Source organism: Tursiops truncatus, chromosome 4 (genome assembly GCF_011762595.2).
Source record: "Tursiops truncatus isolate mTurTru1 chromosome 4, mTurTru1.mat.Y, whole genome shotgun sequence".
In the NCBI taxonomy this organism is placed as follows: Eukaryota; Metazoa; Chordata; class Mammalia; order Artiodactyla; family Delphinidae; genus Tursiops; species Tursiops truncatus.
In genome coordinates this window covers 86,412,225-86,436,257 of record NC_047037.1, presented here as the reverse complement: position 1 = coordinate 86,436,257, position 24,033 = coordinate 86,412,225, and the positions used below count along the sequence as shown (strand labels likewise).

At 33.6% G+C, this 24,033-nt stretch overlaps 1 protein-coding gene across 1 annotated transcript in view; it reads left to right on the top strand.

Moving 5' to 3' along the window:
* Positions 1–24,033, top strand: part of NECTIN3 (nectin cell adhesion molecule 3) — a 145,537-nt gene that overhangs the window by 86,479 nt on the left and 35,025 nt on the right. The window contains exon 7 of the mRNA XM_033855849.2: positions 1,911–1,995. Coding sequence (XP_033711740.1) covers positions 1,911–1,995 — 85 coding nt within the window. The remainder of the gene's footprint in view (positions 1–1,910; positions 1,996–24,033) is intronic.

Sequence of the window (24,033 nt, the reverse complement as noted above, 5' to 3'; positions counted from 1 at the left end):
TGGTAACATAATGACTCTACGTTGTCCTGCCTTCTGAATAAAAATGCAGGTCTTCCATGAAGTGGTTGAAAGACAGATATAAAAAATCTTAGAAGTTTAAATTACTTCTTTAAATTGCTTATGCCTGTCTTATGTATAGATATAACTAACTCTAAACTGCCAGAAGTTATTAAATACATTGAGTTTTAAAGCTTTTATCTTAAAGAAATTTGGTTTTGGTGAATTACAAAATGTGCTTTTATTTAAAGAGAAAGCAATGTTTTGGACCTAATCATGAGATAGAATTACAAAACAGAAATTGCACTCTGTTGTATAATCAAAAGACCGAAGTCCCAGTTCCCTTAATTCCATCAGCAGCTTTTGTTGCTTCATCTGTGAAATGTGAATAATACTTTTCCTGCTTACCTCACATGGCTGTGATAAGAGTAGAATAAGATGATGTTTCTGAACTGTGAAGTTCTATACAAATGACATTATTTCTTGTGTGGTTATTAATGATTTTATATGAGGACATGAGGCTGGCTCTGAAGGAATGTATTTCTTCTCTCTTCATAAATGCTTTGTGTATGTCTCTGCCTCTCTAATCTGGCACAGTTAGAGCACTGATCTTTTTGGATTAAGGACACCTGGGTGTTAGCTCTATTACGATCAAATTAGTGGTATGATCATGAACGAGTCACATCACCTCCATGAACCTTGGTTTTCTCACCTGAATAACTTACTGGCATCTTGCAGCTATACATTTGCTGTGATTTTTGTTACATTAAAGGAAATAATTACTTTAAATAAAAGGACTATAAAATACCCTTTCAGTCTAATACCTGTAAGACCGATTCCTCTAATATTTCAAGAGTATCTAGCTTGTGGTTAACTTCATCTTAGTTGCCAGATTATCTCAAACTTTTCTATAATTTCCAAAAGATAATTTACTAGTAGACTAGTAATTACATCCATGTAATCATTTTATTTATTATTTGAATTCTGTTCATTTAAAATATTATTTCATGCCCACATGGAGAAGTGAGAATTTGTAATTTCTTTGGCCTCTATAGCTTTCATCCTCTTTATCTTTTAATATAGGTAAAATTTTTATTTGATTTACTGATCTCAATTACTGAAAATTAGTTATCTGTGATCTTCAAAAGTAGGAGAATATATGAAAAATTATTTTCTAAAATGCAGAGAGCTACAAGGTATATTTAATTCTATTTTTGTTGTAATGCAACAATTTAAAAATATATGAAAATACTTTTTTTTAGTAGATTAGGTCATTTTGGCAAAGATAAATGCATTCCCCAAGGATGTAATGGTCTCTTCATTTATTTCAGGTGCCAAGATTTATAATGGTTTGTAGATTGAAAATCTTAATTTACATGATGAATATTCTAAGAATGACCATGGCTTTTGAAAACTAATTATGGAAGTATTTCCAAAATATAGTATAAGCATATTTTTTCATTATCATTTTAAGATACAGTCTTTTAAATCACTATTATGACACTTTGGAGGAAAGTGTTTTCCATTACACATGTTTGACTATATTTAAAATGTTGGTAGGCATAGTCATATGTAAAAATGTGCAGTACTTAATTAGTCATATACTAGATTACTTGCCTAATAATAATGTTCAAAAAATACTTCTATTTGCTTTTTTAGATTTTTCAAAGAATTGTTTATTTCAGATTAGTCCTAAACATTAGAACCTTTAAAACCAGTTCACTTTTTTCTTCCAATTATGATTGATTAATGGAAATGTAAGAACTGAATTAAACATGTATGCTAATACAAATATTAGTATGAGGAAAATATTCTCAAAACTTAAGCGAATCTTGAATGTTTCCCCCACCCACCCTTTTTTTTTGTTTTTTTGCTAAAAGTGGCAATCACATTTTTTAAACTTTTTAATGCAGGATCGACCTTCCACCCACACATAAACCACCTCCTATGTATGAAGGACAGTCCCCCCCTTTGCCTCAGAAAGACCTTCTATATCAGGTACGTATTCCCGAGTACACGTAAAATAAAATGAAATAAAAAATATTAAGCAATGTATATTATTTGTTTCAAAATGTTATCTAGTCATTATACATTAAGTATTACATAATAATATATAATCATTTCTCTGAAACATTCAAGGGATCAAATTTAGTCTACAGATTGGTAAGAAAAGAAGCTATGGCCAGTATAGGTAAGACAAATCAACACTGTATTAGGAGTACAAATTTTTACAAAAGCTTATGGCTGAAGACTTATTGTTAACAGAGTTTTATTGACGTAACAATCCATTGTAAAATATGCATTTTTATATAAAATAAAAGGTAGAAAAATTGAATGGTAGGGTCTAATTTATGATGGAGAGGTTTTTCTCCTTGGCATATGTATTTTATTTTTGTTTATTTTTCAGTATATGCAAAATTTTCAGTATATGCATCTAAGTCTTAGCATTCCTTTATTTAGCAACAAAAGGTTTATATTCCAATTTAAAATTTTGGGCATGAATATTGGGCCCCATTTTACACTTAACGATAATTGAAAATTTCTTTTGGAATCAGTTTACAGTAATTCGTGTGAAAGTATTGATTCAGTGCTTCTGTCTTAGATTCTATATCTAGATTAATATGCTCTACTTGGGAAGGTTTAAGCCATAATGCTTTTATTCTTAACTTTAATTGTTTTGTTTTTGCTTTTTTTCTCTATCACCCATGCAGCCTCCTGGGGCTCTAACCCTGTATTGGGGTTTTATTACCTGTGACACTATAATATTTTTCTCCTAAATTATGTCCTGTATCTTCAGCTTGAGTAAGGCAAAGGAATATTTCTGTTAAGATGTTCTCAGTTTCTGTTCCTAGGTTGACCATATAATCAGTCTCCTGCCTGAGCATGGGGCAGGGAGGAGCATTCCGTGGCATGTGCACTCACTGACAATGGGCACCACCTTTGTCATCTTGCACAAGTTTGGTGTCTTAGGGATGAAGATGCGTCATCTTTACAGAACTCTGTTTTCACATAAAGAATATAGCCTCACATCTTTTTTGGCAAATAAATTAACTTGACAAGTAGTGTGAAATGTCAACAAAATATTTAGCTAAAGGTGTTAACTGCTGCAGATGGATAGCTGTTTTTCTCCCTCCACAAAGCTAGTCACTAACTGGAGGATTTCTAGATTCAGGTGTGGGAATTTTTTAAGAATGTTGCTAGTAATTTTTTAGTACAACCCTAATTGCATACAATTTTATTCTTGTCCTTAAAATCAGTTTATTTACTTGTTATTTAATATTTTCAAATTAAATATTTATAAAAGCTTATGAATTGAAAAAAAATTATTCGGCTCAGATCATATGTCCTGGGTTTTAGTTAAGAAAATATAATTTCTATATATGTAAGTGCTGCTAAATAAACACAAAAGGAAGATTTTTCTTGGATGACTTGACAGTGGTACAAACTGCAGTTTTTATCCTTGGAGTCAGAGAAGTCTTCCTGGATGGATCAATTTTGGAAGTAGGATTTTGATACATGTGATAAAATTACTCAGTTGTTGATTAGAGTAAATTGCATAATCACAAGCATAAATCTAGGTGGAAATGAACAGTTATGTGAAAGAGTAATAGAAATTTTAGAAAGGAAATTGGTGGGACAGCATCTGCAGTGGATAACAAACATTGGACTTTGGGAGTCAGAGACCATTTACATTTAGTACTATTGTGACTTTTTCCTCATCTGTTAAATTCAGCAGGTGAAAAACATGATTGTTTCCCTCTTCTAGCTATAAAACTGAGTCTATAAAATATTGCTAAGGGTCAGCTGGTTGCTGTCATTTTGCTTAGGAGAGTCAAAACTTGAGTTGGAGATGAAATAATTCTTAATTCTATAAAGATTTTGGGAATAATTGAGGCTAAAATCATTATCCATCAGTAAGATAATTTGTTATGATTCATGTGTTATAATGTCGTATGTTAATTATATGGCTGTCTGCGTTTTAATTAATGTTGTGATATCAAAATGCAAAATACATAGAACTGTTTCCTGGTTACCAAGAAATCTGTAAGTGTGTAATTACTATCTAATTAGTTTCATGCAATGATAGCCTGCTGTAATAGTAAATGCCTTCATAATGTTCCGCTTCAGTAGATAACTTGTCAACTTTAAACTCATGAGGTAATTCCTAATTGAAGTCATTAGTCCCTAGCCCTCACAGCCAGGCCATGCTCCCAAATATTACCATGGCTTTAAGGAAGAGAGTCCCACTTGTTCTACTCATCAGTGTTCTACCCTCGGGAAACCACAGAAAGAAAGAGTTCTTACTACTTAACTTTTGTTTCCCCTGCTTAACCATTACTTTTGTGATAATAGTGCCAAAACTCATACCTGAGAATTTTCCCTCTAAATATAAGTTAGGAGGATGAGGTCTGGTATTGTGAGGGGGTGATTTCCTTGAGTGGGAATGGAACTATTACCATACTGCAGAGAAGATGCATGGAGGCACACATAAGTATGAGGGAAATAAAAAGAAGAATGTCTTGCCTGAAGGCAAAGAATAATTAATACCACCAGCTTGTCATGTTATTAGTTGATAATCCTAGAAAAGTGAGTCTTCATTTAGGAAACAAATACTAACTCAGGACATTTTTTCTTAACATTATAGGTAATAAGTGGGTATATTTTTGGTACAAAAAAATCCAAATACTACAGAAATTTAGAGTTAACGGTTAAAGTTCTGTTTCATCCCTCTATCCCCCAATATATTATTTCTTTCCCTAGAGGTCACCATTGTTAGGAATTTAAATATCCTCCCAAACTTTTTCCACAAGTTTACTTTGAAGTATACATCATCCATATTTACATCTACAAGTAGTTTCTTTATAAACATAAATGTGGTCATAGAAATTGCTTTTTCCACTCTACTACCAATGTTTTTCAGAGTGACTAATGTTGCCACCTTTATCAAAATCCTCTGGGTTATTAAAAATGAAGATTCTTGAACACACATTCAGTTTCACTGAATCAGTATCCCAGGGGTTGGAGACAATGGGCATTTTACCTAGCTCACCAGGTGAATTTTAATGCACATTCAGGTTTGAGAACTATTCCTATTTCTCTGTCTCATTCTTAATGGCTGTAATAGTATTCCATTGTGTTGATATACCACAAATTACCTAATGATATTCCTAGGTTTTTTCTTTTTTTCTCTATTACAGTAATTGCTGCATTGAGTGTACTTTTATATACTTTATTGTACACATATATTTATAAAATATATGCAAAGAAATAGAATTACTGTGAATATTTTTTACATTTAAATAGGTGTCACATTGCTGGCCAGCCTAGCTGTATTAATTTATATTCCCATAAACAGTATATTAAAACCCATTTCCCTCTCTAATACTGTTTAGTAGAACTTCTGTTGTTGTTGTTGCCAGTTTGATAAAACTGGAAAAATAGTTCATTTAAAAGCTTCATAGATTCCTGGAAGAAGTTTCATAATTGATTGCCTATTTGTAGTTCTGTAAACCACCTATTTGCATCTTTTTTCAAATTTTCAGTTACTTTTTGAACTTCCCTTGTTAATTTTTTAGCAGCTCTTTGATATGGACAGTAATCTTTTGTCTTATATTCGTCTCTTATTTTTTAACTTTATAGTGTCTTATACAGAACGTTTACGTTTTTATGTAGTTAAAATCTCTTTATCTTTTTCCTCATAGTTTCTGGAAGTTATATATTATCTAAAAAGACCATTTCCCCCTCTCTCCCTGATCTGAAATGTTAAAAAATCATACAAAACTCTTCACAGTTTTATGGGATGTTTTATTTTATTTTAAATAATTTAAAACTTATGTTTGCTTATTATATAAGGTAGTGACCTACGTTTTTTCCCCTATGGTATAACCAATTGTCCAGAAATTATTGAATTGGCTGTCCTTTTCTATGGTTTGAGGACACTCTTATCCTAAAATAAGTTCCCATATATATTAGGTATATTTCTGAACTCTTAGTTCTGTTATGTTGTTCTGTGTTTCTCTTCTTAAAGCAAGACAACACTGTTTTTTTTAATTTACTTTTATTGAAGTATAGTTGATTCCCAGTGTTGTGTTAGTTTCTGGTGTACAGCAAAGTGACTCAGTTATACGTACGTGTGTGTATATATATATATATATACACACATACATACATACACATACATATGTGTGTGTGTATCTATATAATACTTTTCCATATTCTTTTCCATTATGGTTTGTTACAGGATATTGAATACAGTTCCCTGCGCTATACAGTAGGACTTTGTTGTTTATCTATTCTATATATAATAGTTTGCATCCGCTAGTATTTCAGCAGAATTTACTATCTGAAAAAATTATGATTTTTTTCCCCAGTAATTCATTATCATATATCATAGTCTTTAGTAAATTTTTGTAAATGTTCATCGCAGTCTTGTGGAGGAAGAGTGTTTCTACATTTTTTTTTGAGTGGCTAATACATGCAAAACAGTATAAAAGGGTATTTTCTAAAGTCTTAGTACCATTTTCCATTCCTACTTACCCTACCCCCACCACCTCCTACAGAAAACCATTTTTATCAATTTCTTGTTTGTCTTCATATGGTTTATGTAAAACATAGACAAGGAAACACACACACATTTTATCTTTTCTCGGATAAAAGGTAACATATATACACTGTTACATATCTTGCCATTTCCTCTTAAGATATACTGGAGCTCTTTCTTTTTGGGGTAAAAATCATTCTCATTCTTTCTTATGTCTACTAAGATTCTAATGTGTGTATATTACATAGTTTGCAATGTCAAAATATTTTAATAAACCGATAATGCTGCAGTGAATAGCTTTGTATATATGCTATTTTGTATCTATGCAAGTATAATCTGCAGGCTACATTTTTAGACTTGATCTGGCTACAGCAAGTAGTAAATGTGTTTATATTTTTTATAAGTACTGTCAAATTATCCTCTGTAAATATTGTACTGTTTTTTTACTTGTGTGAGTAATGTATGAAAGTGCCTGTTTCTCCACATTCTCACCAACAGTATATGTATTCCACTTGATTATTGGTAATCTGATAGGTGGAAAATAGTAAATATATAATTGCAATTTTGCAATCTCATTATTAGCAAGTTTCAGCATCTTTTCAAGTTTTAAACCATCATTTTTTTTTCCTGCAAGCTGCCATTCTTTTGTGTGCTATTTAAAAATTTTATAAATAGATATGAAAATTTTTTGTTTTGATTCCAGCATGAATAATATGTACACTGTTCATTGGTATCTAAATTTGTGCTATACAGTGTTAAGTAAGATGACTTATATTCCCATAGATTTATGTGATAAAATAAGAAGATTGAAAAATTAAGAAACTATGTTATGACTAGAACCCTAATGTTATCAAATTGTGTGGCTTTAGAAACATGGTGGTCCTACTTGTTATCAAGTTCTGGAGTTAGAGATATGTCCTCCAAGCATCTTAATTTCAGTTACTAATCATACCATATTTCATTTATGGCTTTCTTGAACCTGTTCACCCTACTACTCTTTATAGTTTTATAGATTCTCATTATTTCTCCTCAAAACTCATCTTTCCAACATATCACTGCCAGTTTCCAATAGTATTTTTAGATAAGCTGTTTATGCTCATTATTAATGGTCTGGTTTTCTCCCTGGATCTGAATATTTTAACGTGTTTCCAGATACCAGATATCAGTAGTTATGGTCTTTGGGGTCAGGGAGAAGGGAGAGAGGAAGATGATAAAAGAATTAACATTTTTCTTCCAAATTCAAGGAAACTAAATGACTGAGTGTAATATTTAAGTAAATGAGTCCTGAGTATTTCTAGGATGGTTTTGCCCTAGAGTAGCAAAAAGTTTTCATCTGCCCATTGCCTCCAGTTAATAGGTAGTGGTAATTATTGATAAAAGTAGTAAAAGAATTGTAGGGCCTTGTTCTGGTCTGAGGAGGGAGAAAGTTTTGTGAACAACAAAGCTTGGATGAAATATTGATTTATAAACGAATAATATCTAAATAATATATTCAAATAAAATATCAGTGCAACCTCTGAAGTATAAAGGATTGGTATTTTTACTAAGTCAGAGCTCTACTAATCAATCTTATAAATGAGAAAAGATAAACCTACTTGATATGGTTTCATAAAGATTAATAAATTAACCATATGCTACATCCTTAGAACACTGCCTGGCACATAGTGAATACTATGTGTTTGCTGTTATTATCATTATTGTTAGTTAAAAAGAAGCTATGTAATTCTTAGAAAGTTACTAAAGAGACCAAGCAGTGAAATTACTTCAATAGCAGGATAAAACTGTTACTACTTTGGCTCATGTAAACTCGGCATATGTTGCTTTTCGAATTTATTGATACTTTTATTATAAGCTTAGTAGTGCTTGAAATGAAATTAAAATGGAGTTTGCATCTTTTCGTTCATACTTCCGTTTTGTTTTTTTCTCTGTCATCCATTTATCAAACATATTTCTTAGGTACTAATATGTCAATATTGGGAATACATAGTCAATAAAACAGAGTTAAAAATTCTTGTCTTACTCTATGCCAATAAAATGGACAACCTGGAAGAAATGGACAAATTCTTAGAAATGCATAACCTGCAAAGACTGAATCAGGAAGAAATAGAAAACATAAACAGACCAATCACAAGCACTGAAATTGAAACTGTGATTAAAAATCTTCCAACAAACAAAAGCCCAGGACCAGATGGCTTCACAGGCGAATTCTATCAAACTTCTGGAGAAGAGCTAAGACGTATCCTTCTCAAACTCTTCCAAAATATAGCAGGGGGAGGAACATTCCCAAACTCATTCTATGAGGCCACCATCACCTTGATACCAAAACCAGACAAGGATGTCACAAAGAAAGAAAACTACAGGCCAATATCACTGATGAACATAGATGCAAAAATCCTCAACACAATACTAGCAAACAGAATCCAACAGCACATTAAAAGGATCATACACCATGATCAAGTGGGGTTTATTCCAGGAATGCAAGGATTCTTCAGTATATGCAAATCAATCAACGTGATACACCATATTAACAAATTGAAGGAGAAAAACCATATGATCATCTCAATAGATGCAGAGAAAGCTTTTGACAAAATTCAACACCCATTTATGATAAAAACCCTCCAGAAAGTAGGCATAGAGGGAACTTTCCTCAACATAATAAAGGCCATATATGACAAACCCACAGCCAACATCGTCCTCAATGGTGAAAAACTGAAAGCATTTCCACTAAGATCAGGAACAAGACAAGGTTGCCCACTCTCACCACTCTTATTCAACATAGTTTTGGAAGTTTTAGCCACAGCAATCAGAGAAGAAAAGGAAATAAAAGGAATCCAAATCGGAAAAGAAGAAGTAAAGCTGTCACTGTTTGCAGATGACATGATCCTATACACAGAGAACCCTAAAGATGCTACCAGAAAAGTACTAGAGCTAATCAATGAATTTGGTAAAGTAGCAGGATACAAAATTAATGCACAGAAATCTCTGGCATTCCTATACACTAATGATGAAAAATCTGAAAGTGAAATCAAGAAAACACTCCCATTTACCACTGCAACAAAAAGAATAAAATATCTAGGAATAAACCTACCTAAGGAGACAAAAGACATGAATGCAGAAAATTATGAGACACTGATGAAAGAAATTAAAGATGATACCAACAGATGGAGAGATATACCATGTTCTTGGATTGGAAGAATCAATATTGTGAAAATGACTATATTACCCAAAGCAATCTACAGATTCAATGCAATCCCTATCAAACTATCACTGGCATTTTTCACAGAACTAGAACAAAAAATTTCACAATTTGTATGGAAACACAAAAGACCCCAAATAGCCAAAGCAATCTTGAGAATGAAAAAGGGAGCTGGAGGAATCAGGCTCCCTGACTTCAGACTATACTACAAAGCTACAGTAATCAAGACAGTATGGTACTGGCACAAAAACAGAAAGATAGATCAGTGGACCAGGATAGAAAGCCCAGAGATAAACCCACGCACATATGGTCACCTTATCTTTTATAAAGGAGGCAGGAATTCACAGTGGAGAAAGGACAGCCTCTTCAATAAGTGGTGCTGAGAAACCTGGACTCGTACATGTAAAAGTATGAGATCACTCCCTAACACCATACACAAAAATAAACTCAAAATGGATTAAAGACCTAAATGTAAGGCCAGAAACTATCAAACTCTTAGAGGAAAACATAGGCAGAACACTCTATGCCATAAATCACAGCAAGATCCTTTTTGACCCACCTCCTAGAGCAATGGAAATAAAAACAAAAATAAACAAATGGGACCTAATGAAACTTCAAAGCTTTTCCACAGCAAAGGAAACCATAAACAAGATCAAAAGACAACCCTCAGAATGGGAGAAAATATTTGCAAATGAAGCAACTGACAAAGGATTAATTTCCAAAATTTATAGGCAGCTCATGCAGCTCAATAACAAAAAAACAAACCCAATCCAAAAATGGGCAGACGACCTAAATAGACATTTCTCCAAAGAAGATATACAGACTGCCAACAAACACATGCAAGAATGCTCAACATCATTAATCATTAGAGAAATGCAAATCAAAACTACAATGAGATATCACCTCACACCAGTCAGAATGGCCACCATCAAAAAATCTAGAAACAATAAATGCTGGAGAGGGTGTGGAGAAAAGGGAACACTCTTGCACTGCTGGTGGGAATGTGAATTGGTACAGCCACTATGGAGAACAGTATGGAGGTTCCTTAAAAAACTACAAATAGAACTACCATATGACCCAGCAATCCCACTACTGGGCATATACCCTAGAAAACCATAATTCAAAAAGAGTCATGTACCAAAATGTTCATTGCAGCTCTATTTACAATAGCCCGGAGATGGAAACAACCTAAGTGCCCATCATTGGATGAATGGATAAAGAAGATGTGGCACATATATACAATGGAATATTACTCAGCCATGAAAAGAAACGAAATTGAGCTATTTGTAATGAGGTGGATGGACCTAGAGTCTGTCATACAGAGTGAAGTAAGTCAGAAAGAGAAAGACAAATACCGTATGCTAGCACATATGTATGGAATTTAAGAAAAATAAATGTCATGAAGAACCTAGGGGTAAGACAGGAATAAAGACACAGACCTACTGGAGAATGGACTTGAGGTTATGGGGAGGGGGAAGGGTAAGCTGTGACAAAGTGAGAGAGTGGCATGGACATATATACACTACCAAACGTAAAATAGCTAGTGGGAAGCAGCTGCATAGCACAGGGAGATCAACTCCGTGCTTTGTGACCACCTGGAGGGGTGGGATATGGAGGGTGGGAGGGAGGGAGATGCAAGAGGGAAGAGATATGGGAACATATGTATATGTATAACTGATTCACTTTGTTATAAAGCAGAAACTTACACACCATTGTAAACCAATTATACTCCAATAAAAATTTTTAAAAAATTCTTTATGGAGCTTACATTTTAGTGACAAATAGATAAATGCCTATGATGTTTTTCCCCCTTTTTTTGGAAAGAATTTTATTGAAGTGTAATTGGCATACAGCAGATACACAAACACATACATACATAGATACCCTAGAAACACCACCACAATCAAGATAATGTATATATTCATCATTTTCAAAAGTTTCCTGGTACCCCTTTGTAATCTTCCTCTCTTGTCATTTCCCTGATCCCTTTCTCCATCCCAGGGAACCAACTACTAATCTGCTTTCTATCTATATACATTAGTTTAAATGTTCTTGAATTTTATGTAACAATCATACAGTAGGTTCTCTTTTCTGGTCTTGCTTCTTTCACTCCACATAATGATTTTGAGATTTCTTCATGTTGTTTTGGTCTTTCCTTTATTCCTTTTAGATAGGTGTACCTTGTAGAGATACTACATTTTGTTTATACATTTACCGATTGATGGATATTTGCATTATTTCCAGTTTGGGGCTATTATAAGCAATGCTGCTATGAACATTTATGTATGTCTTTGTGTGAACATATGCTTTCATTTGTCTTGGGTAAACCTGTACATGTGGAATGACTGGGTCATATGGTAAATGTAACTTAAAAAGTGTAACTTTTTAAGAAAAGGCCAAACTGTCATCCTAAGTGGTTTTACCATTTATGTTCCCACCAGCAATGTATGAGTTGCTCCATACCCTTGCTACCATTTATTATTATCAGACTTTAAAATTTTTAAAGTACCTATTTAGGTACTAATAGGTGTGTGGTTAGTTCATTATTATTTTAGTTTTTTCCCTAATTACTAATACATGTAACTTTTTTTCATTTGCTGATTTGTCTTCTTTAATGAAGTCTCTGTTCAAATATTTGCTCATTTTTATTGGATTTTTAAAAATTATTGGATTTTGAGAGTTCTTTATATGTTTTGTGTTATGGAATGCGTGTTTGTGCCCCTCCCACTCATTCATACATTGAAACCCTCATCACCAATGTGATGGTATTTGACAATGGGACCTTTGGGAGTGATTAGGTCACCAAGCTGGAGCTCTTATAATGGGAGTAGTGCTCTCAGTAAAAAGAGACAGGGGAGAGCTTATTTCTCTTTCTTTTCTCTGCCGTGTGAGATTACAACAAGAAGATAGCTGACTGCAAGCTAGGAAGAGGGCCCTCACCAAGAACCGAAATCTTAGACACATAGGAGGTTTGGACTTCCATAGAACTGTGAGAAATAAGTGTTTATTCTTTGCTTAAAGAATGGCTTCATCTATATGTGTTAATATACGATATTTGTTTTTCTCCTTCTGGCTTACTTCACTTTGTATAATAGATTCTACCATGCATAAATTAGATAGCTAGTGGGAACATGCTATAAAGCGTAGGAAGCTCAGCTCCGTGCTCTGTGACGACCTAGAATGGGTGGGAGGAGAGGGGGGTTGGGAGGGAGGTCCAAGAGGGAGGGCATAGAGGTATACATATAGCTGATTCATTTCATTGTACAGCAGAAACTAACACAACACTGTAAAGCAATTATACTCCAATTTAAAAAAGAAAAAGAAATTAAGACAGATTAAAAAAAAACAAAACACAAAACATGAAAAAAAAGAATGGCTTCACCTAATCCATGTTAATTTGTTATAGCAACCTGAGCAGAATAAGACATTTTGATACAAGTCCTTTGTTAGATAATATGATTTGGAAACATTTTCTCCCATTCTCTTGGTCGTCATTCTCTAAACTGATTTTTGAAGAGCAGTTCTTAATTCTGAGGAAGTCTGATTTATATGATGGCAACATAATGCCATGCTTTCTTTCTGGAATGTGGGTGTGTTGTGGTAATACCGATTTTTATTAGTTTCTATTAATTTGGTTAATATATTTCTATGATATATCATTTTTATTTTTCCTGTATAAGCATCAGCAATTAGGAAATTTAATGAATTATTTCAAAGACAGTAGATTTTCTTTGTCACTAGTGTTCCTTCAGTATCTAGTATCCTCAGGAGACATAAATAGTGTAAGTAATTCTAATCTCACCTGAGAAATATAGAAATTAGGAAGATTTGGCCTCTGTATATAGTATTTTGTGGCCCATGGTACTGAAGCAGCCATTATGTCTTTATATGTTCTGTTCATCTCTATATCAAAAACAGTAGTTGGCACAGAGAATAACTCTTGTTTTCAGTAGAATCAAATGGGACCTAACAGTTTTGTTATAATCATTAAGAAGATTCAGATTCACTTATTTTGACTTGCTGTAAGTTATAGAAATACTTTAAGAAACTTTATTTCAGATTTACTGTATACATGTAAACCAGCACAGATCTGGGGAACCTGGAGAGATGATTTCTAGGCAATAAAGATTCTGAGTTTAATTGCATTTTAGTATTTTTAAATGGTTTTGCCAGCATCAGTGCATTTGTTATGTGATTTTTCAGAAAGGAGTTGAAATCCTCTGACCCCGATTCTGATTGTTTCTGATTTGTAGCTGAACTAAGTGGGAAAGTTAGGTCTATCTTAAGAAAGAAAAAAAAATTAAGTAATGCAGTATTTCCCTCAGAACTATTTCTAATACAGATTGAATTATTTTATGTAGATTAAATGATAGAAAAGAGCTGGCTTCATCCTAGTCACCAATAGTCATTACCAAAAAAAAAGCAGTAGATGATTAAAGTAAAAGAACTACATGTTGGCCTTTTAAGATGTTCTGAGCAATCCAGAGAGAATATTTAATTCACACCTTTTCGTAAGACTTTTTATAGTAAAATTCCACTTGGTTCTGTCTATGTTATAAACATCTCACCTTCTTTCTTCCTTTCAAATCCTATCTATGTTATAAACATCTCATCGTTTTTCTTCCTTTTAAATCCGTAAACGAGTTATAAGAACTGATTCATTACAAAAATTATATACTCACTATTTGTTCTTAATAGATGTGTATTTCTGAGTTTCCTGTTTTTCTGTTTTCTTAATTATAAATTATAAATTTCTATAAATAGAAACCATGACTTACTACTGCCTTTGTAACCTTTCTTGGTGTCTAATAAACTGCTCTGTACAAAGGCTACTCAGGAATTGTTGTTGAGTTGCTGTGATAGTGAAATTGTTTGCAAAGTCAGTTTCCCGAGCTAGCTGAGGGTTATTCCATGAGTTTGGGGGAACAAAGAAGACAGCAGAATCTATAATAGTGTCACCTCATCCTTCTGCCTGTGTAATACCTAGAAAGTTTATTTTAAACAACTTGGAAATTTTATAGCCAGTCCATCATTAATTTTGAGTAAGATGGTGTAACAAGGTGCCAATCTATAATATCTTATCATTTCCAAAGATTTAATCACCATACACTCCTAATAACTGGAAATGAACCTCAACTTTTTGACATTACCACCAGAATACTTTTAGAGCACCTCATAAACCATGTTAAAGTCTGAAATATTAACTCAGATTTAATACTAAACTTTAGGGAATAAAACTGTTTTAATGGCTCAATGCTACTTGGGAACTCCTGCAAAAAAGTATTATCCTAACCATTAATTTACTTAACTTGTGTTTTTTGCCTTGATTTTTGAAGAATTAAATTTAGGCTATTCATACCTGAGACGCAGTCAGAATATTCAATTTCGAGTGGTTTGAGATCTGTGTTAAATTCACACTGCCACCAGGGAACTATAATTCTTAATTAGAGGTGACTTTTGATTGACTCATGAGTAATGAGAAGTAAAAGAATTATTGAAGTTAAGTACAGTAAGCTAAGTACAATGAACTTTCCTCCCAAATTTTAGGGGACCTAATAGCATTCTTTATTTAAAAGCGCTCATGATTTCCTTTATTGGGAGAGATTCCTTTTTAAGTACAGAGACAGAGAGCTGAGTTACTTTAAATGTTCAGAGCAACTAAATTTTTTTCAGAGAATAGACTTCTTATATGTGAATTAAACTTTACATAGACATTATCAAGCAAACTTTACTTTGAATTTGGATACTTAGTCGTAATTTTCGTCTTGGCAAATTGTTGTTTTGAAGTTATTTTGACGTGTTAAATATAAAAAATTAGTAAAGGCCACACATGAACTTTTAAGAGAATAATGTAAATAATATATTATTTTAGATACTTGTTACCCATATGGCTAAACTTATAATGTTCATTCATTCATTCAGTGAATTACAGTAAACTATGCTGAGTGATTTTTTTTTTTTTTAGACTCTTCCTAAGCAGATTCAGTTATGGAGTCCTTGGTTAAATTAAGCTGACCTAAATGGAGTGTTCCTTCAGGCAGCGGCTGTCATATCGTGATGTGTGCAGTGCTAGTGCGGCCTCCATGCCTGCCACAATGCCTGACTTACCATCAGAGAATAATAATAGAGATAAACAGAGATTAATAAGAGAGATTAGTAGAGATTAATTTAGTGATATCTGTTACAACCTGTTAACATGAAATCACTATGGGAAGACTAACTCAGATTATTGACTATTATCAAAACATTCCTAACATATTAGGACAGCAATCTTGTATCCTAGAATTTCCAGGATTGTCCTAATTTCACATATTCGTGCTTTAGTGTCAGTATGTATTTAAGTGCACCTATCCCAATTTTGAGACTTCTTGCACTTTCCCAAGCCTTTTCTCCAATTTCTTAATAGCTTCTTTCTCCATTTCTGATCATTCTAATTCAAAGTACTCTCTTCCTATATTTAAAATGACTCCTATATCTTAACATCTGAAAAATATTCCTAAGATAATTAGAAGAATATCTAATTTAGAATAAAATGTGCAATGTGAACTATAGGAAAAGAACTTGTCACAGTGATATTCACTTTCAAAAGTAATAGGAGACATTAATCTTACAGAACTTCAAGAGGTAGAGAGCAAGCTGGGTTCTAATTTTCTGATCTGCTACGTATTATATCCTTTATTTAATATTTCATTTTTATTCCCTATTTCATAAAATGATAGAGTAACTAGAAAACACATAAGATACATTTAGGAAGAGCCAGAAAATGGGGTAATTGACCCTTTCATTTAGTTGATTCAGATTTCTTAAATAAAATGGCATTAGAGTCAAGATTTTCATTAAAGTAAAATTTTAAGTTTGAAACCTCTTAAATTTGAAGAAAGCATGTTTGAATGAGCCAATTTAAACATTTCTAAATAGTCCGTTGGCTTTTTTCTTTTAAAAAAAAACCTCAAGGATAAAGCATAGGCCATATATATTTTTTTAATGCTACAAGTTAGAAATCAGAAATACTAAATAAAATTGTGTTACACTTCGTGTATTACACTTGCCTAACACTTGGAAATTAAATTCAAGATGCTTTTTGGTTTAGAAAGCTTTACAATGTCAAAAATTAAGAAAAATTTAAAAATCTAATAGATGGAAAAACATTCAAAAGGCTTTGTTTTGGATAAAGTAGTCAAGATCCCAGTTTATCCTTGGGTGAATTAACCTTAGTCATTTGACCTAGAGCCACTAAGTTATTCCATTTTTTTATGAGTATGGGACTCTGTCACCCAGTCTGCCTTTGCAGTTTGTCAGATGAGTTTCCATAGTTACCAACCTACCATAGTACAAATTTCCTGTTCCTGGGCATGATAGTAGACATAGTTAGCACTCTCTTTCCCCAGAGACATGCTGTCGCCACTGGTTAAGTTTAGTTGTGGCATGATTCCAGATTTATTTTGTTGATTCTTTGGCACATGTTGTCAAACCAAGATGTTTGTCCCCTCAATTTTATGTACTCTGTTTGCTTTACTGATGTTTGCTTAATTAGGAATATGTGCAGGGCAAGCAATTAGCCTATTGTTGACTCATTGTTTTTTAATGTATTGCTTGCTATTTGGGAATCTGACTCTGAAAAGATATAAGCCCCAAAGTGATATACGTGTTTCCTTGGGCATATAAATTAAGAAGTTAATCTTATAATTCAGACGAAACAGTATTTTATTACTGAGGAATTAGTAAGACTTGTTGGGGGAAAAGACTTACCAGAGTGGTACTTTGGTTTGAATCATTGGTGCTGCCTTACAAATATTTTTCAAAAATCATTAGGCTTGTTATCATTCCCATATTTATAAAAATGCACAACTCACTTTCTTTACCTTTGTGTGCTGATTACTAGCAAATATGTATGTAATATATTCAGGATCACCTCTTATGATGACCTCCTGTATGTCTATTTTTTTTTTATTCTTCAATTTGTTAATATGGTGTATCACATTGATTGATTTGCATATATTGAAGAATCCTTGCATCCCTGGGATAAATCCCATTTGATCATGGTGTATGATACTTTTTTTTTTAATTCAAACAGAAAGTCACAAAAATTATAATCATCCTCATCAGTTCACTCAGTCCCATGTAATTAATTTTTTTTCATCTTGATCTTTTGTTAGCACTTTTATGAATTCATCAGTTTTCCATTAGAGTTCTGAAAATGCTTATTCATTCAGTTCAGCAGTATAGTCAGTTACCAGAAACCTGTACTTGTCAGAGCCTTTTCCATGAATTCTTTGAAGATGAAACCCTTTTATAGGAACATTTTTGCAAAAGCATCAGAGTACACCCAGAACTGTCTGTAAATGACAAAAGACGTAAAAATGACCATGGTTAAAGATTTGATGAAAGTTCATAGTAATGTAATTGACAAGGAAATTTAGTTAGTTCTGAGATATACATTTTATAGTAATAAGTAGAATTATGACTTACAACATTATACCAGAACATATAAGATTTTTAGAAATTTCATGTACTGTCTGAAACATTTATATTAACATATTTCCATACAAATAACCCAAAGAAAGATTAGTATTAGTTGGTTTTTTTGTTTGTTTGTTTGCTTTTTTATACTGCAGGGATTGCATTGAATCTGTAGATTGCTTTGGATAATATAGTCATTTTCACAATATTGATTCTTCCAATCCAAGAACATGGTATATCTCTCCATCTGTTGGTATCATCTTTAATTGCTTTCATCAGTGTCTTATAGTTTTCTGCATAGAGGTCTTTTGTCTCCCTAGGTAGGTTTATTCCTAGGTATTTTATTCTTTTTGTTGCAGTGGTAAATGGGAGTGTTTCCATAATTTCTCTTACAGATTTTTCATCATTAGTGTATAGGGATGCAAGAGATTTCTGTGCAATAATTTTGTATCCTGCAACTTTACCAAATTCATTGATTAGTAGTTTTCTGGTGGCATTTTTAGGATTCTCTATGTATACTGTCATGTCATCTGCAGTGACAGTTTTACTTCTTCTTTTCCAATTTGTATTCCTTTTATTTCTTTTCCTTCTCTGATTGCCATGGCTAGGACTTCCAAAACTATGTTGAATAATAGTGGTGAGAGTGGACATGCTTATCTCGTTCCTGGTCTTAGAGGAAATGCTTTCAGTTTTTCACCATTGAGAATAATGTTTGCTGTGGCTTTGTCGTATATGGCCTTTATTATGTGGAGGTAGGTTCCCTCTATGCCCACTTGCTGCAGAGTTTTTATCATAAATCGTTGTTGAGTTTTGTCAAAAGCTTTTTCTGCATCTATTGAGGTGATCCTATGGTTTTTATTCTTAAATTTGTTAATATGGTGTATCACACTAATTGATTTGCATATATTGAAGAATCCTTGCATCCCTGGGATAAATCCCACTTGATCATGGTGTATAATCCTTTTAATGTGTTGTTGGATTCTTTTTTTTTTTTTAACATCTTTATTGGAGTATAATTGCTTTACAAGGGTGTGTTAGTTTCTTCTTTATAACAAAGTGAATCAGTTATACATATACATATGTTCGCATATCTCTTCCCTCTTGCATCTCCCTCCCTCCAACCCTCCCTATCCCACGACTCTAGGTGGTCACAAAGCAGCGAGCTGATCTCCCTGTGCTATGCGGCTGCTTCCCACTAGCTATCTATTTTACGTTTGGTAGTGTATATATGTCCGTGCCACTCTCTCACTTTGTCACAGCTTACCCTTCCCCCTCCCCATATTGTTGTTGGATTCTGTTTGCTAGTATTTTGTTGAGGATTTTTGCATCTATATTCATCAGTGATATTGGTCTGTAATTTTCTTTTTTTGTAGTATCTTTGTCTGGTTTTGGTATCAGGGTGATGGTGGCCTCATAGAATGAGTTTGGGAGTGTTCCTTCCTCTGCAGTTTTTTGGAAGAGTTTGAGAAGGTTGGGTGTTAGCTCTTTTGTAAATGTTTGATAGAGTTCACCTGTGAAGCCATCTGGTCCTGGACTTTTGTTTGTTGGAAGATTTTTAATCACAGTTTCAATTGCATTACTTGTGACTGGTCTGTTCATATTTTCTGTTTCTTCCTGGTTCAGTCTTGGAGGGTTATACCTTTGTAAGAATTTGTCCATTTCTTCCAGGTTATCCATTTTATTGGCATGATCTTTGCTATTGTTTTCTTTGTTTCTATTTCATTTATTTCTGCTCTGGTCTTTATGATTTCTTTCCTTCTGCTAACTTTGGGTTTTGTTTGTTCTTCTTTCTCTAGTTCCTTTAGGTGTAAGGTTAGATTGTTTACTTGAGATTTTTCTTGTTTCTTGAGGTAGGCTTGTATAGCTATAAACTTCTCTCTTAGAACTGCTTTTGCTGCATCTCATAGGTTTTGGATCATTGTGTTTTCATTGTCATTTGTCTCTAGGTATTTTTTGATTTCCTCTTTGCTTTCTTTAGTGATCTCTTGGTTATTTAGTAACGTATTGTTTAGCCTCCATGTGTTTGTGTTTTTTACGTTTTTTTCCCTGTAATTCATTTCTAATCTCATAGCATTGGTTAGAAAAGATGGTTGATATGATTTCAATTTTCTTAAATTTACTGAGCCTTGATTTGTGGCCCAAGACGTGATCTATCTTGGAGAATGTTCCGTGCGCACTTGAGAAGAAAGTGTAATCTGCTGTTTTTGGATGGAATGTCCTATAAATATCAATTAAATCTATCTGGTCTATTGTGTCATTTAAAGCTTCTGTTTCTTTATTTATTTTCATTTTGGATGATCTGTCCATTGATGTAAGTGAGGTGTTTAAGTCCCCCACTATTATTGTGTTATTGTCAATTTCCTCTTTTATAGCTATTAGCAGTTGCCTTATGTATTGAGGTGCTCCTATGTTGGGTGCATATATATTTATAATCGTTATATCTTCTTCTTGGATTGATCCCTTGATCCTTACATAGTGTCCTTCCTTGTCTCTTGTAACATTCTTTATTTTAAAGTCTATTTTATCTGATATGATTATTGCTACTCCAGCTTTCTTTTGATTTACATTTGCATGGAATATCTTTTTCCATCCCCTCACTTTCAATCTGTATGTGTCCCTAGGTCTGAAGTGGGTCTCTTGTAGACAGCATATATATGGATCTTGTTTTTGTATCCATTCAGTGAGCCTGTGTCTTTTTCGTTCGAGCATTTAATCCATTCACGTTTAAAGTAATTATCAATATGCATGTTCCTATGACCATTTTCTTAATTGTTTTGGGTTTGTTTTTGTAGGTCCTTTTCTTCTCTTGTGTTTCCTACTTAGAGAAGTTCCTTTAGCATTTGTTGTAGAGCTGGTTTGGTGGTGCTGAATTCTCTTAGCTTTTGCTTGTCTGTAAAGCTTTTGATTTCTGCATCGAATCTGAATGAGATCCTTGCCGGGCAGAGTAATCTTGGTTTTAGGTTCTTCCCTTTCATCACTTTAAGTATATCATGCCACTCCCTTCTGGCTTGTAGAGTTTCTGCTGAGAAATCAGCTGTTAGCCTTATGGGAGTTCCGTTGTATGTTATTTGTTGTTTTTCCCTTGCTGCTTTCAATAATTTTTGTTTGTCTTTATTTTTTGCCAGTTTGATTACTATGTGTCTTGGCATGTTTCTCCTTGTGTTTATCCTGTATGGGACTCTCTGCCCTTCCTGGACTTGGGTGGCTATTTCCTTTCCCATGTTAGGGAAGTTTTTGACTATAATCTCTTCAAATATTTTCTCTGGTCCTTTCTCTCTCTCTTCTTCTGGAACCCCTGTAATACGAATGTTGTTGTGTTTAATGTTGTCCCAGAGGTCTCTTAGGCTGACTTCATTTCTTTTCATTCTTTTTTCTTTATTCTGTTCCGTAGCAGTGAATTGCACCATTCTGTCTTCCAGGTCACTTGTCCGTTCTTCTGCCTTAGGTGTTCTGCTATTGATTTCTTCTAGTGTAGTTTTCATTTCAGTTATTGTATTGTTCATCTCTGTTTGTTCTTTAATTCTTTTAGGTCTTTGTTAAACATTTCTTGTGCCTTCTCGATGTTTGCCTCCATTGTTTTTCCAAGATCCTGGATCATCTTCACTGTCATTATTCTGAAATCTTTTTCTGGAAGATTGCCTGTCGCCACTTCATTTAGTTGTTTTTCTGGGGTTTTATCTTGTTTCTTCATCTGGTACACAGCCCTCTTCCTTTTCATGTTGTCTATCTTTCTGTGAATGTGGTTTTTGTTCCACAGGCTATAGGATTGTAGTTCTTCTTGCTTCTGCTCTCTGCCCACTGGTGGATGAGGCTATCTAAGAGGCTTGATGGGAGGGACTCTGTCTATTTCTTGTTTTTCAGGAGACCCAGCTTTAGTTCATTTAGCATTTCTATGATTACATAGTTGCTTATCTGTTTTTTCCACAGAGCTGAACAACTTTATGATTTCCTATTGTTCTTTTAATTTGGGGAGTATAATTTTTCTTTGTAGCTTTAGAAAACAGAGCTAGGACCAGAAGGTGAAGGACATAGAAACATAGATTTGAATACTCAGTGTAAAGAAGACCTTTCCATTAGTTAGGTCTGTCTGATAATGGGGTGATATAAGAACTAATAGTTCATATTTCCCAACTTGCCTTGTTTAAAGGACTTAGCTGATGTCTTTTGTTGTAGGTGATAGGAGGCATTAATGAATTGGAAGTAAAATTGAATTTCAAGGCCCATTCTAGTCCTGTTGTTGCAGGAAGGGATGCCCCTCCCAGGGCCCAAGAGTGGGCTCTTGTCTAACACTCTGAAATGAATTGTCGGAGGAGACACCCGTGCTGACAAAGCAAGAGACTTTATTGGGAAGGGGCACCTGGGTGGAGTGGAGGAGGGTAAGGGAACCCAGGAGGACTGCTCTGCCATGTGGTTTTTTCTGTGATGGGATTAGTTTCTGGGTTGTCTCTGGCCAATCATTCTGACTCAGGGTCCTTTCTGGTGGCGCACACAACTGCTCAGCCAAGTTAGATTCCAGTAAGGAGGATTCTGGGAGATTGGTAGGACATGTGGACTGGCATCTCCTCTCTCTCCTTTTGACCTTTCAAGTATTCTTCTTGTTGGTGGTGGCTTGTTAGTTCCATGTTCCTTACAAGCATCTCCTGTCATAAAATAACTCACGCAGATTGTTACTGTCTTTGCCTGGCCAGGGCGGGCGGTTTCAGTCAGTGTTTCCCCTAACACTATCTCTTGATTCTTTTTTTTTCTTTTTTTCCCTGAGTAAATAATATTGGTGGTAGATTGAAAAATAACATTGGTGTTACTTGGGACCAGTGTTCTGCATAAATTTTTCAGTGTGATTCTGAGCGTAATATTTAACTATATAATTGATTAGTTAGTTAATGAGTTACTAAAAGCAGTCACATTAGAGGTAACCGACTCTATTCTATCCATGTTTTCATTGAGTGTAATTTCAAGACCTATTTCCATGTAGTATTATTGAGTCTTCATAAAAAGCAATTTGACATATGCAAAACTTACTTAACATTTTTTTCACCTTTTTTTTTAAGGAAGAAAAAGATTTTCTTCTTAAAATGCAAATTATACCTTGTTTTATGGTTGGTTTACAATTATGACTGTTTGACTGCCCACATAGATACTAAAGCTTAAAATACACTTTGAATGAAATCTTTACAGTAGTTTTACTACAATGAATAGTAGATGAAATATAGAACTTGCCAACTGCAGAATATTTCATGTACATAAGTAACTTTGGAAGAAAGAGAATTGAAGGTCTTTGAAAGGAAATACTTAGCTTTATAATAATTCCTGTTTTAAATGCATTGGCACTTTACAAAGGTAATCTCAATTTCAAATGTTTGGTGGGCATTAATTATTTAGGCTATCAATCCTGTTTATTAAAAGAAATGCCATGTAAATGTATTTGTTTGAAACATTTTATATGCCTTAATACTAATGTATGTGTTCCCATGGAAACCACAAATATCCCTTTAGAAATATGATGTAAAAGAGTAGCTTTACTTAAGTAGAACCTGAGAAATTGCAGGCTATATTCAAGAAAAGATAGCTATAAAGTTGAAAAATTTTGCTGTGGTTACTTCTTGCTGAGATATGAACTGCATGTAAAACTGTAAAACCATACGTGTGTGTACGTGCAATTTTCAAAACAAATTAATTGTACTAGAACACAAAAATACAGAATAGAAAATGAAAAAAGTGGTAAGTTAGACTTTGTTAAAGTTAAAAATGTTTGATCTTCGAAAGACACCAGTAAGAAAACAAAGGCAAACCATAGATTGGAAGAAAATATTTGCAACATATATATCGGACAAAGGAATTA